Source organism: Montipora capricornis, chromosome 6 (genome assembly GCF_036669925.1).
Source record: "Montipora capricornis isolate CH-2021 chromosome 6, ASM3666992v2, whole genome shotgun sequence".
Taxonomy (NCBI): Eukaryota; Metazoa; Cnidaria; class Anthozoa; order Scleractinia; family Acroporidae; genus Montipora; species Montipora capricornis.
Window position 1 is genome coordinate 63,029,169 of NC_090888.1, and position 13,253 is coordinate 63,042,421.

The window sequence follows — 13,253 nt, forward strand, 5'->3', positions numbered from 1 at the left end:
ACGCAACGAGCATAAATACATTTATTTTCGAAACTGCGTACCAAAAATAACTTATTTATGCTTTACACTCTCACTCATAAAACACGCCAATATTATACAATAACAATGAATTTATTGTAACGGAGGAATAGGTACAGCAGGGCCCATAATATTCGACCTAAAAAACAGCTAAAGAAAATAAAGAACGGGCAAAGCCAAGAAGAACAAAGAAAAAATACTCAACCTCAGTCCGGACTTTTCAACCCGGGCATTTTTCTTCTTTTTCAAAGCCCTCTGCTCAGCAGCACGAATCTTCTTTTCGTCTTCGGATCCCGAAGCAACCTCATCAGACAAGTACTCTTCAACAGCAGCCCAGCCAGCTTCATATTTGTCGGCAATCCTAGTCAGACTTTATTCCGCCGCTTAATGGCCTTCGAGGCGGCGTTCAGAGACTCGTCAAGTTTAAGAATTAACGCTGAGACTTCTTAGTTATCCGAGCCCCCAAGACCGACAATGGATTTTAGCGACTGCACGAAGCAAGACTCTGAGAAACGTATTCTAGCGTCTCGGTATTGAACTCAAATTGCTCACTCGTTGCCTCTAAACTTCAAAGTTAAGCTCGTCTCAGACTTAAGTTTCTTAACTGAAAACGACGAAGACTTCGCTTGATCATCCGAGAGCGCGCGCTTCAGATGAGAAAACGACCATAAATACATTTGTGAAAAGTTTGGATCAATTCCGACGTAGAAGTATGCGAAAAGGTAAGAAATGTTTATGCGATGAGCCTGCGTCTGTCTGACCAAGAGGTATGACACAGCATCGCATCTTCATCAAATTTTTTCGATTTCTCTCGGATTTTATCGCTTTTTTCGATTCTTCCATTCGCGCTTGTTGGATATGAGACTGATTATAGCCAACTCAGCGCTACGCGCCTAGTTGGCCATTTACTATGCATCTCATATCCAACGCGCGCTCATGGAATAATTGCTAATTATCCATCCCAACGCGCGAGCTTTAGACAGTGTGATCATAAGTCCTTCACTTTGCGAGTTTAAATTTACCTTCCAATCATCGTCCAGGCACTGTTATTTCAATCTTATATGGTGGGTCAGCGTTGTTCAGGCATGGTAATATTCCTTCTGTCACATTTAATGCCGTATGATACTTGCCCTCGGGTAATACGAACGGTGTGGAGTCACCTTGACGTCCCAGCATGATGCGAGAATGCTTGCAGTCGTTATTGGAGTCAAACATTTAGAGCAAATACACGATCTGATGTAATCCTACCTCGCAATCTTCTTCATCTTTCAGATGGATTTGTCGAGGTAGCGCTACACGAAAGGAGAACTTGCAATTGCTTAGAAATAAATTACTACTGGCATTACTGGGAAGTGTCACGTAAAAGTCGCTATCTTGAATCATGTCTGTCGTAAAACCACCACTGGTTATGTGGAAACCAACTGTCGTATCTTTTTGGCTAACCTTTCCAATGTACGAACAACTCCTTATTCGCTCCTTGTCCCCTTCGCTTTAATTTTTTTTAATAGGAAACAGGTGTTTGGCATTTTGCTTCCTTTAGACGATACACGGGTGGGTCGCGCGGAAGTCTCTGAGCAACAGAGAAGGTTTCCTCCGTCCAGGATGGCAAGTAACCTTCAAAGAATCGTTTATATTTTCTGGTCTTGACCTTATCTCCCACTTTGTATTTATACTTTGTTGACTTTTTGAACAGATTCCCATACAAATTGTTCTAGACCTCTGATGCATTATTCTATGCTACGGTGTACGCTTTGATTGTAATTCCGATTGACTAAGTCGTTCAGTTGGTCCAAATAATGGTACGAGCTGCTGGTGGTGAACATACGCCACGTTAGTTGCTTCAACTGAGTACGGTTGAATCTTTCAACCACTTGAGCCTTGGTTTCGTTGTCGGTTACAAAATGGTGTGCATTCTCCTTTTTGAGGAAGGTTTGAAAAGTGATGTTCTTAAATTCGATTCCGGCATCTGTTTGCAACTTCGCAGGTTTACGGCCTTCCTGGAAAATGCTTTCAAAGGCCACCACCAAAGAGGCAACTGTTTTTTTATTATTATTTCAAGGGGACCAGCCACGCGTATTTGGAAAGGACATCGTTACAGGGTAGTAAATACTTGTATCTCTTATTCAACCGAATCAAATGTTGTAAGTCAACCAAGTTTCCCTGCCATCGCGAATCTATATCAAACACAATCACTCGGTTACGACGAAAGTGCTTTCTTGCATGTTTGTGTAGGGTATAGCCAGGTTGTTGCTGGAGCCAGTTGAGTACTTGCGTGCGTTTCAAACCATACGGACGAGCCACACGATACAGTTTGTCGACTCTTCCTATCCACTTTATAACACCGTACTTTCTGTAAAAGTTGTTTTGTCTGATTTAAGGTCCTCGTTTCCTTCTTCTTTTGCATTTTCCTCTTCGTGATTGTCGGTGCCACCCCTCAATTTGAGGTGAAAACTTCACTACCGCAACACGCAACTAAACATTGCTTTCTCTGACATAAGTCACTTACAGAAACTGTAGGCGATAAGCTTCCACGCACACGGCTTGCAGCACTACCCATGATGTTAAACAAATGACTAGATCTTCCTCATTTATAGACTCTTTATAATCTGCCGAATCATCCACCAGAGACAAGGATAATGTATCAAATACGTAACACGTAACACTTTGTGAGCTTTTGTGGAATGCATATTGTTCGGTAAATATAGCCTTGCATTTTTCCATATGACAATAAAAACTTAATAAGCGACCGGGGTTCATTGGATGTACCTCTTTTAGAAGATCTAACCATTGCTCGCGAGGTGTGCTGTGAAAGGAGTGTCCTGCAAAACAACTCCGAGCGCAAACCCGCACTAAGACAAAGTACGCTTTATCCATGTTAAAGAGTGTACTGAAAAACGAACACTAGTTAGTAAGTTAAGCCCTTGGCTCCAAGTTGGAGCATGGGCCATCAACAAAAAGCCTCCAGAGACGTCTCTTTTCTGCCAACTGTTGCAGCTCCTTCCAGTTCTTCCCGAGGACCTTCATCTCTTTTTCCGTATCCCTCCTCCAGCTATTCTCGGGGCGGCCCCTCTTTCGTTTTCCCCGTGGGTTCCAATGCAATGCTTGCCTCGTAATGCTGTTTGAAGGTCTTCTCAGCGTGTGGCCTACCTACGCCCATTTTCTCTTCCTCACTTGCTTGACCATTGGAATTTGACCTGTCCTCTCCCATAGCTCTTCGTTTGTGATCTTGTCTGTCCACCGTATCTTCAGGATTCGACGCAAACAATGGTTGACATATGATTGTAACTTTCTTATCGTTTTGACTGTCATCCTCCACGTCTCTGCCCCGTACAACAGCACAGATTTTACATTAGAGTTGAATATTTTCAGCTTAGTTGATGTAGATATGCTACCAGAGCTCCAGATAAGGCTCCTCTTGCCTTATTTATCCTATTTGCAACATCCGCGTCAGTTCCTCCACTTGTGTCTACTACGCTCCCAAGGTATGTGAAGGAGTCCACCTCTTCAATATCGGCATCATTCACTCTGATCTTCCTGTTTGAGCCTGAATTGATCTTCAAGACTTTGGTCTTTGCGGTGTTGATAACAAGGCCAGCTCTTCTTGACCTTTCTTCCAGAATGGTGGTTTTGTTCTGCATTTGGGTGAGTGAGATAGTAAAGCAATATCATCCGCATTGTATTCCGTTCCTGTGGCCCGTCGTCGACGACTTCATTATCCAATCAATTGCCAGGAGGAATAAGAACGGTGAGAGAAGGCATCCTTGCCTTACTCCAGTTTTAACTTCGAAGCTCTCCGACAACTGTCCTTCATGAATAACTTTACATGTGGTGCCCTCGTAAGAGTTTTTTATGATGTTAATAAACTTCCGCGGAATTCCATAATGAGCTAGCAAGCTATAAGACCCTCTTTCCACTCAGTGGGTGATTTCTCGTCCTCCCAGATGCTTTTGAATAGTTCATAAAAGACCTCCGTGGTGGTGTTGATGTCTGCTTTGAATACTTCCGCAGGAATGTTGTCGGTACCTGCTGCCTTTCCGTCCTTCATTTTCCTAATAGCACTACTAATCTCTGTTCTTGCAGGTATGGCGCAGTTAACTGGGAGTAGATGATCAGCTTCTGGGATATCGGTTGCTCCAACTGGGGGTGGCCTGTTCAGGACCTCTCCAAAATGTTCGACCCATCTATGCAGCTGTTCCTCAGTGGTGGTCAGAATATTTCCTTGTTTGTCCTTGATGGTATGATTAACATGACCAAATTTCCCAGCTAGCTTTCTGGTGGTATAATACAGGTCTTTCATGTTCCCTTTTGCTGCGGCATCCCCTGCCTCCTTTGCCAGGTTCTCTATATAACATCTCTTGTCCTTTCGAGCACTCTTTCTAGCTTCCTTATGCGCAACATCGTAATCGTTTTGCGCCTGTGCCTTTTCTGCCCGCGTCCGACTGTTGTTAACCCGCTCTTTCTTGCACTTCCTTTCTCTCACTTTCTTTAGGGTATCCATTGAGATCCATTCCTTGTTTCTGGACTGCTGCCTTCCTAAAGTGTCATTACATGTATTAATCCATGAGCTCTTTAGATGTTCCCAGAGCGTGTCAATTGTGCTATCTTCCTCTTCTATATCTTCCAACGCTTGGAACGGTTCCTAAGGTTGATTTGGAAAGCTTCTACAACAGAAGGATCCCTCAGGTGTGTCACGTTATATTTGGCTCTAGTTTGCTGTTGAGCTTGACACCACTTTAGCTTTAGTTTTAGGGTGGCTACTAGTAGATGATGGTCGCTGCCGGCGTCTGCTCCCCGCATAGCCCTGACATCTTGTAAAGACCTTCTAAACTGTCGGGCAATGCAAAAATAATCTATCTGGTTCTCGGTGATGTTATCCGGGGAACGCCACGTGTCTTTGTGGATCCTTTTGTGAGGAAAGATACTCCAACCAATCACCAGGTCATTGTTGGCGCAAAGGTCCGCGAATAGCTCGCCATTTTCGTTCATCTCCACTAGTCCGTGTTTTCCCATTACAAGCTCATACTCTCTGTTGTCTCCTGCTATCTTGGCGTTGAGATCTCCCATGAGAATGGTAACTTCCTTCCCTCTCTGCCTTGCAATGAGGCTCTGCAATGCGTTGTAAAACTCCTTCTTAGTTGCTTCTTCGGCTTCATTTGTTGGTGCGTAGCATTGAATAATTCTAACATTAATTTTGCCATGCGATGTCTTGAAAAGGGCAGTAATAAGTTGAGAGTTGATCGGCTCCCAGCTAATAAGCGTCCTGACGGCATGCTTGGAGATCATGAGTGCCACTCCTTCCGTGTGGGGGGCGCTTGGGTCTTCATGGCCTGAGTAGAGCACCGTCTCTCCTGAGCTGAGTTTGCACTTACCAGATTGTATCCAACGGACGTCGCTGAGACCGAGGATCTCCAGGTTGTAATTCCTCATTTCCTCTGCAATGGACGATGCTTTTCCGGCTTGGTACATGGACCTGACATTCCACGTACCGATTCTGATGGTGTGTCTTGTTGAAAGAAGGCTAATCAGCCGCCGAGGGTCCTTCTGGCTTTGCCTCTGCCGCGTCATTCTCCCGGAAGGGCCTTCTCCTACCAAGACGTCAGTAAATGTGTTTCTATCTGTTGCTGTTTCAGTAATCATTGTTTATCCACCTGACAGGTGATTGGCCTACCAAGTTCACCAGAGCCCTGTTAGCCGGCCTTACCCGTTTCCGCCTCCCACGACGAGGACGTAGGGTTGGACTTATAGGAGGCAAAAAACAAACACTGCACGTATTATTTTAGAGCAGTTTTTGTGAATGCAATAAAGCTTCTGACTGACAACGTAAAAACTTACGCTTTTGCGACGGTGAGGAGCAAGGATGGCAGAGTCGGTTAGTCTGCGGCCTTGGTACAAGAGGTCCTGAATTCGATTCCCGGATCTCGTATCCTTGTTTCGACGTCTTTCCTTTCTGTGTAGCTAAGTAGCTTTAAAAACCCGTAAAACGAAGCACTGATGGAGAGGGGGGAGTAAAATGAGCACACCGTCGATCTCAGGTTTGTCAGTTAAATTACTGTTACGAGTTATCGACGTTAAATATGGTTACTTTATTTTACTTGTACTTTATAAAAACATTTAAACAGTGCATGCAAAAAAAAATTTTGTTTGACCGGTACATGTATACCCTTTGTTGTACACATGGTGAGTTGTTCAGTTTTCAGAAATGGATTATAAATTGGAAAACAAGTCTTTTTTTTTTCTTTTTTTGGATTAAGGTAATCACTGCTACGATGAGACATTTTTCTTGTGTCGTTTTGTTTGTTTATTATCTTTTTGAACAAACTAATTCTCGCAAATATAACAAACAAATTCTAATCTGCTGCCTTTTGCTTCGAAGCACGCATACTATGCTAAACTATCGAAGCTTATCAACTTGTAATAAAACACAAATCGCTGTGATGAACGTTGTCAAGTAACGCATTTCTAATGAAGCTTTGATGACCCAAGAACAGAACTATTTCTCGCAAATATAACAAACAAATTCTTATCTGCTGCCTTTTGCTTCGAAGCACGCATACTATGCTAAACTATCAAAGCTTATCAACTTGTAATAAAACACAAATCGCTGTGATGAACGTTGTCAAGTAACGCATTTCTAATGAAGCTTTGATGACGGAAGAACAAGCGTTTATATCAACTTGTGTTAAGAGTGTCTTTTTGTGGGAATAAAGCGTTTGAAATGTATGTTGTTTGCCCTCTGCGTCAATGTTGTGAGCCCATTTTGAAATACGATACGAAATCAACGAAATGTTCCAGTTTCATAATACAACGGTCTCATACGATTCTCAAAATCCAAATATTAAGAAAACTTTGACCAATATTCAAAATACTCCCGTCTCGTTTAAAAAAAATCTTTAGAATGGTCCTTAGTAATTCGAAATTTCAGAACCAATGTAACCTTGTGTAAAGCCCACTTCACACTAGGGCTATCAGCTTAGCGAAGTTTCACTCGTAACTGTTGGCGTATGCAAGTTCTCCCAGATTGCGGTGGCGTTTTAAATATTCGGCGCTGATGGCACGCGTGAACATTAGTGCTCAAAACGCCACCGTACCATGGAGTGACTTGCTTACGCCAACAATCATGAGTGAAACTTTGCTAAACTGATAGCTCTAGTGTGCAGCGGGCTTAAAGAAAGGATTATCGTTTTGGATGGAAAGCAATAGCTCTAATACAGTCGAAGCGTGACCAGCTTTAAACGCTGCAAAAAAACTATATCATTTGTTTTGGAATATCTCTAAAACGGTTGCTTTTTCGTGTTTTCATTGGTTTACGATGATGTCATCTGGTTTGTTTGTGATTGGTTTATTCTCTTTAGGTCATATCTTTGCTCCGCTGTAGTCTCTCATTCATTCTTCAACTCGAGAGCAGGACAGAGCTCTCTCCGAGCCAGGTTTATTTTATCGCCAAAACGATATACACACACTATTATTTTATGCGCCACACACGCGCTCGCGCTCAAAACCCCACGAAAAGTATATTTTCCCCGCAAGCTTTGGACGTGTTGATATCACGTTCCTCTTAGTGTTCGGTTTTTACGTGGTTTTTCACGTTGTCCTCTTAGGGTTACGCTGTATCTTGGGACTGTCTAGTCACGCTCCAACTTGCCCCTGATTTATGCACGCCCCCTTCTTTTGACATTATAATTGAAAACGTCATTTGATGACTACCTGTCAAATCTGGTCTCAAAAGGCGCACATAACTACTACTAAAGAGGCGTCAAACGACGTGGTATACTATAAGTTTTAACCCTTTACTAACCACGCATATATGCGTGGGAAATACCGAGACTACTTTCAATATTTGCTTCTAGTAAATGTGTTCACATTACCTACTGACTGGCATGACAGCTTTCACAGTCTGAAATCCTGACGATGAGTCCCGATTTCCACCACATTATACCGTTCCTTTGACAAGAACTTTCGTGACGAAAGGCCAGTTTTTTACTACGAGGATAACAGCGAAAAGAACAAATTTTCTATGCGTTATTAGCACACACCAGGGCTACTCCTTAGTATCTGGCTAGAAATTTTCATCTCACTTTTTCTTCCGGACGCACTTCGGCCATTTGATGAGTTGCCTCGTTCATGCCCAAAAGGAATTGTGGGTAATTGTGTCATTCTACCAACAGCCTGAGGAAAGTCCTCCGATTCTCATTTCATGGATTTTTTTAAGTGTCGGGCCAGTCAGTCCTACCAGCAAAATACAGCATCGATTGAAATGTTTGTGCTTTCAAAACTTGCCCAAATTGTATCGGTAGCTCTTGGAATTCATCCACAGAAAGGCCAGAGAGGAAACTTCACTCGCGAACCGCCATGACTTGCAACAAAGAATTTTAGGCGTCCCAGTCTGCATATGCATGAAACCATCCCTCACCTCTGTCTCGAGAAGACCAGACACGGTTTTTACGTTACATTAATGCCTGTAGAATCAACTGAAATGTCAATCTCTTTTTGGTATGGAAGGTATCGGGGAGCCACAACATTTACACATGCGCTGACAGAATGTTTGAACAAGAGAGAAAAACGCAGTACCTCCGGAAATCGCACTAGAGCGTCGTACCAGACCATTCAACCCGGGATTTCGACACGTGTATCGCTTTCGGACGCGGTTGGCCCTGCGCTGCTTTCAGATACCTACCTTCCTCCCGGTACTGCAGTGAGGGAGAGAAATGTCGGGCTCTATGATCCCTTTCCTACACACAACTCATTTCCGCCATTGTCAGTTTAACGTAAGTTTTCGATCACTTTAATATTTTTCGAAAAAGTTAATCTATCTTCCTTATCGTACGTACTGGAGTGTACGTACGCGCCCTGCTAAAGGTAACATAGATACATAAACTTTATTTCACACCAAATTTCAAAGTAGCTACAAGAGATAATATCTTCGAGACATTACATTAGAAGCTGAAATACGTAACATATACGGATACATTGCTAAATACATAATATTTAAAAATACATGCTTTAAGGACGGTGCCTACTATTGTTATTGCGCATACGTTCTGCGCATCTCCAGATACTCCGATTTCCTATCGCCGATGCTTACTAATACAGGGATATTTTTGCGCGGTTTAAAACTATCCGGAAAAAGTTGATCTTAGTAAGTACTCTTGGTATCCAAAAAGAAAATTGGGGTTAACCATGCATTTTTGAGACATAATTAAGCTTCAATTTGAGAAAGAACGCCATACATTGCTTTGTATTTTAACGCTTTTTACAAATGTTATTCATGAATTATCTTTGAAAAATGCGTGGTTACCCCCAATTTTCTTTTTGGATTTCAATAACACTTGTTAAGATCTACATATCCTGCATAATCACACACCGGGGCAAAAATATCTTTAATTAGTAGGCACCGTCCTTAATGAAAAAGAAAAACGGCAATACAAAATGTGGCCCTGGATTCTAAACCCTGTTAACTCAGTGGTACTGATAAAATCAGGTAGCGCATTCCACAACTTAGCTGATTCTTGGTTTGTATCTGACGTCACGGCGGCCATGTTGGTTGGTAAGAACAATAACCTGTGTCTCCGCTGGGAACTAAACTTTATTATTATGCAAACTCTGCGAAAAGAAATTGTATTGTATTACCAACCAACATGGCCGCCGTGTTACGTGAGCGCAAACCAAGAATAAGAAAGAAAAGAATTAAGACCACAACTGGTTGTTCTAAGTTTACTGAGGGACAGAGAGTAATTTTTGCGCAAAGATCATAAGAAGAAGACCGGAGAGAAAACTTATTTCTCTTGTACGCAGGAAAATCATTAAAAAACAGACTTTTATACAGTAATATGAAGAAATCTTGAATGCGCTTATTGCATAGAGACATTATAGTGAGAAGACCATCGTAAGAAGACAGGCAATCTGCAAATCTGAACCTCTATTGTAATTTTCAATGCGAATAAGCATTATGAAGCGTTGGGAAAACACCCACTTCCTCTGGGAATAAGGCGAGGCAAACTGGCATGCCATGTGGAAGTAAGAGTGATTTTTTTTCGTTTTTCTGTCATTTCCAGTCTGGTTGCACGCCCTCCTACCCCCATGCAGTCTTCTTTGTGCCTTATGAGATGGTTTTCAGTCATACACATATCACAACTGACAACTTCAGAGCCAAACAAGGAAACAAAAACCGCTCATTCTTTGCATCCCAAGTAGAATCGTAAACGTTTGTAGTGTTAAATACTAATCTGCACCCGGTTTAAAGGCCCACCTTCAACTGACTGGCTTTTCAACCATTTGTTTTTGTTATGGAAATTCCCATTTCTTATCACAGCGTGGATGAATTTCAGCCTTGGCTTGATTTTCATTCATGAAAATTGTTCCACGGCACGCAAAGACTGTCAGTTGAAGGTGGGCCTTTAAGCCTCGGCACACGTTCGAGAATGGTTAGCTTTTATACATTGATCTGGTGACACTCTCTTTTCACAGATTTTTTTTAACTTAGTAAAACTTTAGTAAGATCGTTTGGCTCTTTATATATACAAAACTAAGTGCCTCACTTTATTTTGGAGTATCCATTCTAGTCACAACCCTTTATAATGACATCTGCAAATGGTTAGACTCTGCAGTCTTCTCGGATAAGGACGATAAACCGTAGGTCCCGTCTCGCAATCCTTCAATGTTCATAACCCTGTTGGACGTAAAAGAACCCACACAATATTCGAAGGGAGTAGGGCATGGAGTTCCCGGTTTGGTGGTCTGTCCTCTTTGATATTGGCTGTCTTGTTTTTTAAAACCGTTGGTGTTGGGATGTTTGATTCTACTTTAAATGGCTCATATCTGTCAAGAGATAGATCATCTCTTTCTCGAACCCAACCGGAGCCGTTGCCAACCCATTAGAGACCTTGAGCACCACGACGGGAGGCACGACGACGGCATACCGGAAGTTTACTTTCCGTACAGGTCATGCGCAGAACCTAAAAAGCTGATTGCAATCGGCTGTCGTCCTGTCGTTGGCGACGGCATGCACGTTCACTGTTTTGACGTAGTGAGTACAACGTCGTAATTCCTTTTCTTTGATTTACCGTATTTTTCTTTCGACACATAAAGAAGTACTTTTCTGGTGTTAACTGCTAAAGTTATTTGAGGAGAAATTCCACGATGAACATCGTCCATCGGCAAATTCACCGACAACCTCAAGCTCGAAGAAATCCATTCGGTAAGATTTATTAGGCTAGTACTTCATCACGGAATGCCGGAATGCTGGAACGGTGGAACGCTGGAATACTTAAACATGGAACGCCGGAATACTTAAATCTGGAACGCCGGAATACTTAAACACGGAACGCCGGAATACTTAAATACGGAACGCCGGAATACTTAAACACGGACCGCCGGAATGAGTAATAACAGTATAGTTTACCACGTGAAATGAATGGCTTGATGTCAAGTACACACTGCAGCTAGGAGGGAGCTTAAAGGAGAACGGAAGGCTACAGGGTATAATTTTTGAAACGATCTGAAATTGCAGAAAGAAACGTAAATTACAAAGAATCGATAGAAAAAAGTTCGTATTTCAGTGCAAATCAAATAGAAAACTAAGAAAAATTTCGCCTGAATTGAACGTCCGCCATTTTGTTAGCATTCCTCTTCCGGTTACTTCCAAATAAGGATTACCCGTCCGCCAGCTTGTGACGTCCAAAGTGCTCATGCTTTCTTGCGTGCTCTCCTCCGTGTTTTGTTTTGGTGTTCTCACCCTTCATTAGTCGTCACTAGTCGCGGATTTTCGCAGCTATATTGTGTGTAGTTTGGGACAACTGAACGCTTGATAATACAGTTACAAAGATGGCTGAGTTCGAACCCTATTCCTTCGAACCCCATTCGAGATTTCTCGGATTCTGATGGATAGAATACAGCTGATGGCCAGAACGAGCTTGCAAGGAGGGGAAATACCTCTTAGTGCAATTGCGAGCATTGTGAAAACTGGGAAAACCAGCAGGAAAGAGAGTGTGTTTGAGGCCACGAGATTGACGAGACCCTGAAAAAAATTATCAGGCGAAATATTGTTGATTAAAAAGGATAATAATTTCATGAAACGAGTCATTCATTGTGTTGATTTAGTCCTTTGTTTTTCAATTTCGCATCTACTGCTTTTTATTATAGCGCCTTAGATCTAGAGGACAGCGATCCCCCTATTCGCTGTATAAGTCGCGTCATCCGATTTTGAAACTGTATTGTTTTGCGAAGAAAGTGTTGGTAGACCAGCCATAGTTTAGCTTGAGTCAGGCGCGTGACATACGATGCGCCACTGGGACACTCGCTGTAATACATATGTACCACATCTTATTAACTATTGTACAACGTTTTGCTCTATTTTTGTTTGGCTATACTTTGAGAGTACATCAATTTAGGTACAGGTCACCGCTGTATTTCACAAGTTCTGTAAAGGCAATGTGGAAATTGCAGTTTATTCGACCATAATATAAAATTCCGGTTTGGGATGTAAGCTTAAGTAGACTATATACACTGTAATTACACGAAAACGTTTTGACTCAACGTTACGGACTAACGGTGAAAGAACTTCGTTTATTGGAACTCAGTCGGACAATATTTTACACATACGGCCAATTGGCCTAAATTTGTCTGGCCAAAATATCCATTCTACTTTCAAAACACGAGGGCTCAAAGTGTTCGGAACCGACGTGGCAGTGCTACATTGGGGCAAATTTTCATCTCCTTATGCTGAGGAAGCCATTTGGCTTTACCGGAAGGCGATCAAAAGCTTATTCCTCTGTTTAGATATCTCTAGGGTGATCTATTGGAACAGTCCTACGGCAATGCAGTGACCATTTTCCCAGATCCATATTTGTGTTCGATTTTATTTTCTTGGACTCCAGATCATCGATAATGTGATTAAATATGGCATTTTTACTTCGAATTCTAAAGCCGTACTTAGTCTTGACCTAAAGCAGAAAAAGCAACAACCAAAATTAACGTCTGTTAACAATTTGTGTGTGTGAAACATACTGCGCATCCCTATAGACATCTGCCCCATTTCAAGGTCTCCATTGTGCCATCCACAGGGCTTCCTGAGTTTCTTCAAAAACTTTGTCGCACCAATCTCTCTTACTTACGTACTGTTTTTTTCTTTTATTTCAAACGGTTTATAGAAATGCGCATGACCGGCGCGTTTTTGCTGTAAAATAATCGCTATAGATTGCTTTTTCCTCTCATTCTCGTACCAGTTCTAACTGATAAAA

At 42.1% G+C, this 13,253-nt stretch overlaps 2 protein-coding genes across 2 annotated transcripts; both read right to left on the minus strand.

Annotated features, from left to right (window-relative positions):
• Positions 1-3,904: 3,904 nt before the first annotated feature.
• Positions 3,905-4,516, minus strand: LOC138054271 (uncharacterized). Its single transcript, XM_068900748.1, has one exon. The coding sequence runs from the start codon at positions 4,514-4,516 to the stop codon at positions 3,905-3,907; it is 612 nt and encodes a 203-aa protein (XP_068756849.1).
• A 113-nt stretch (positions 4,517-4,629) lies between these two features.
• Positions 4,630-5,655, minus strand: LOC138054272 (craniofacial development protein 2-like). Its single transcript, XM_068900749.1, has one exon. It carries the CDS (start codon positions 5,653-5,655, stop codon positions 4,630-4,632), a length of 1,026 nt encoding a protein of 341 aa, XP_068756850.1.
• Positions 5,656-13,253: the final 7,598 nt, after the last annotated feature.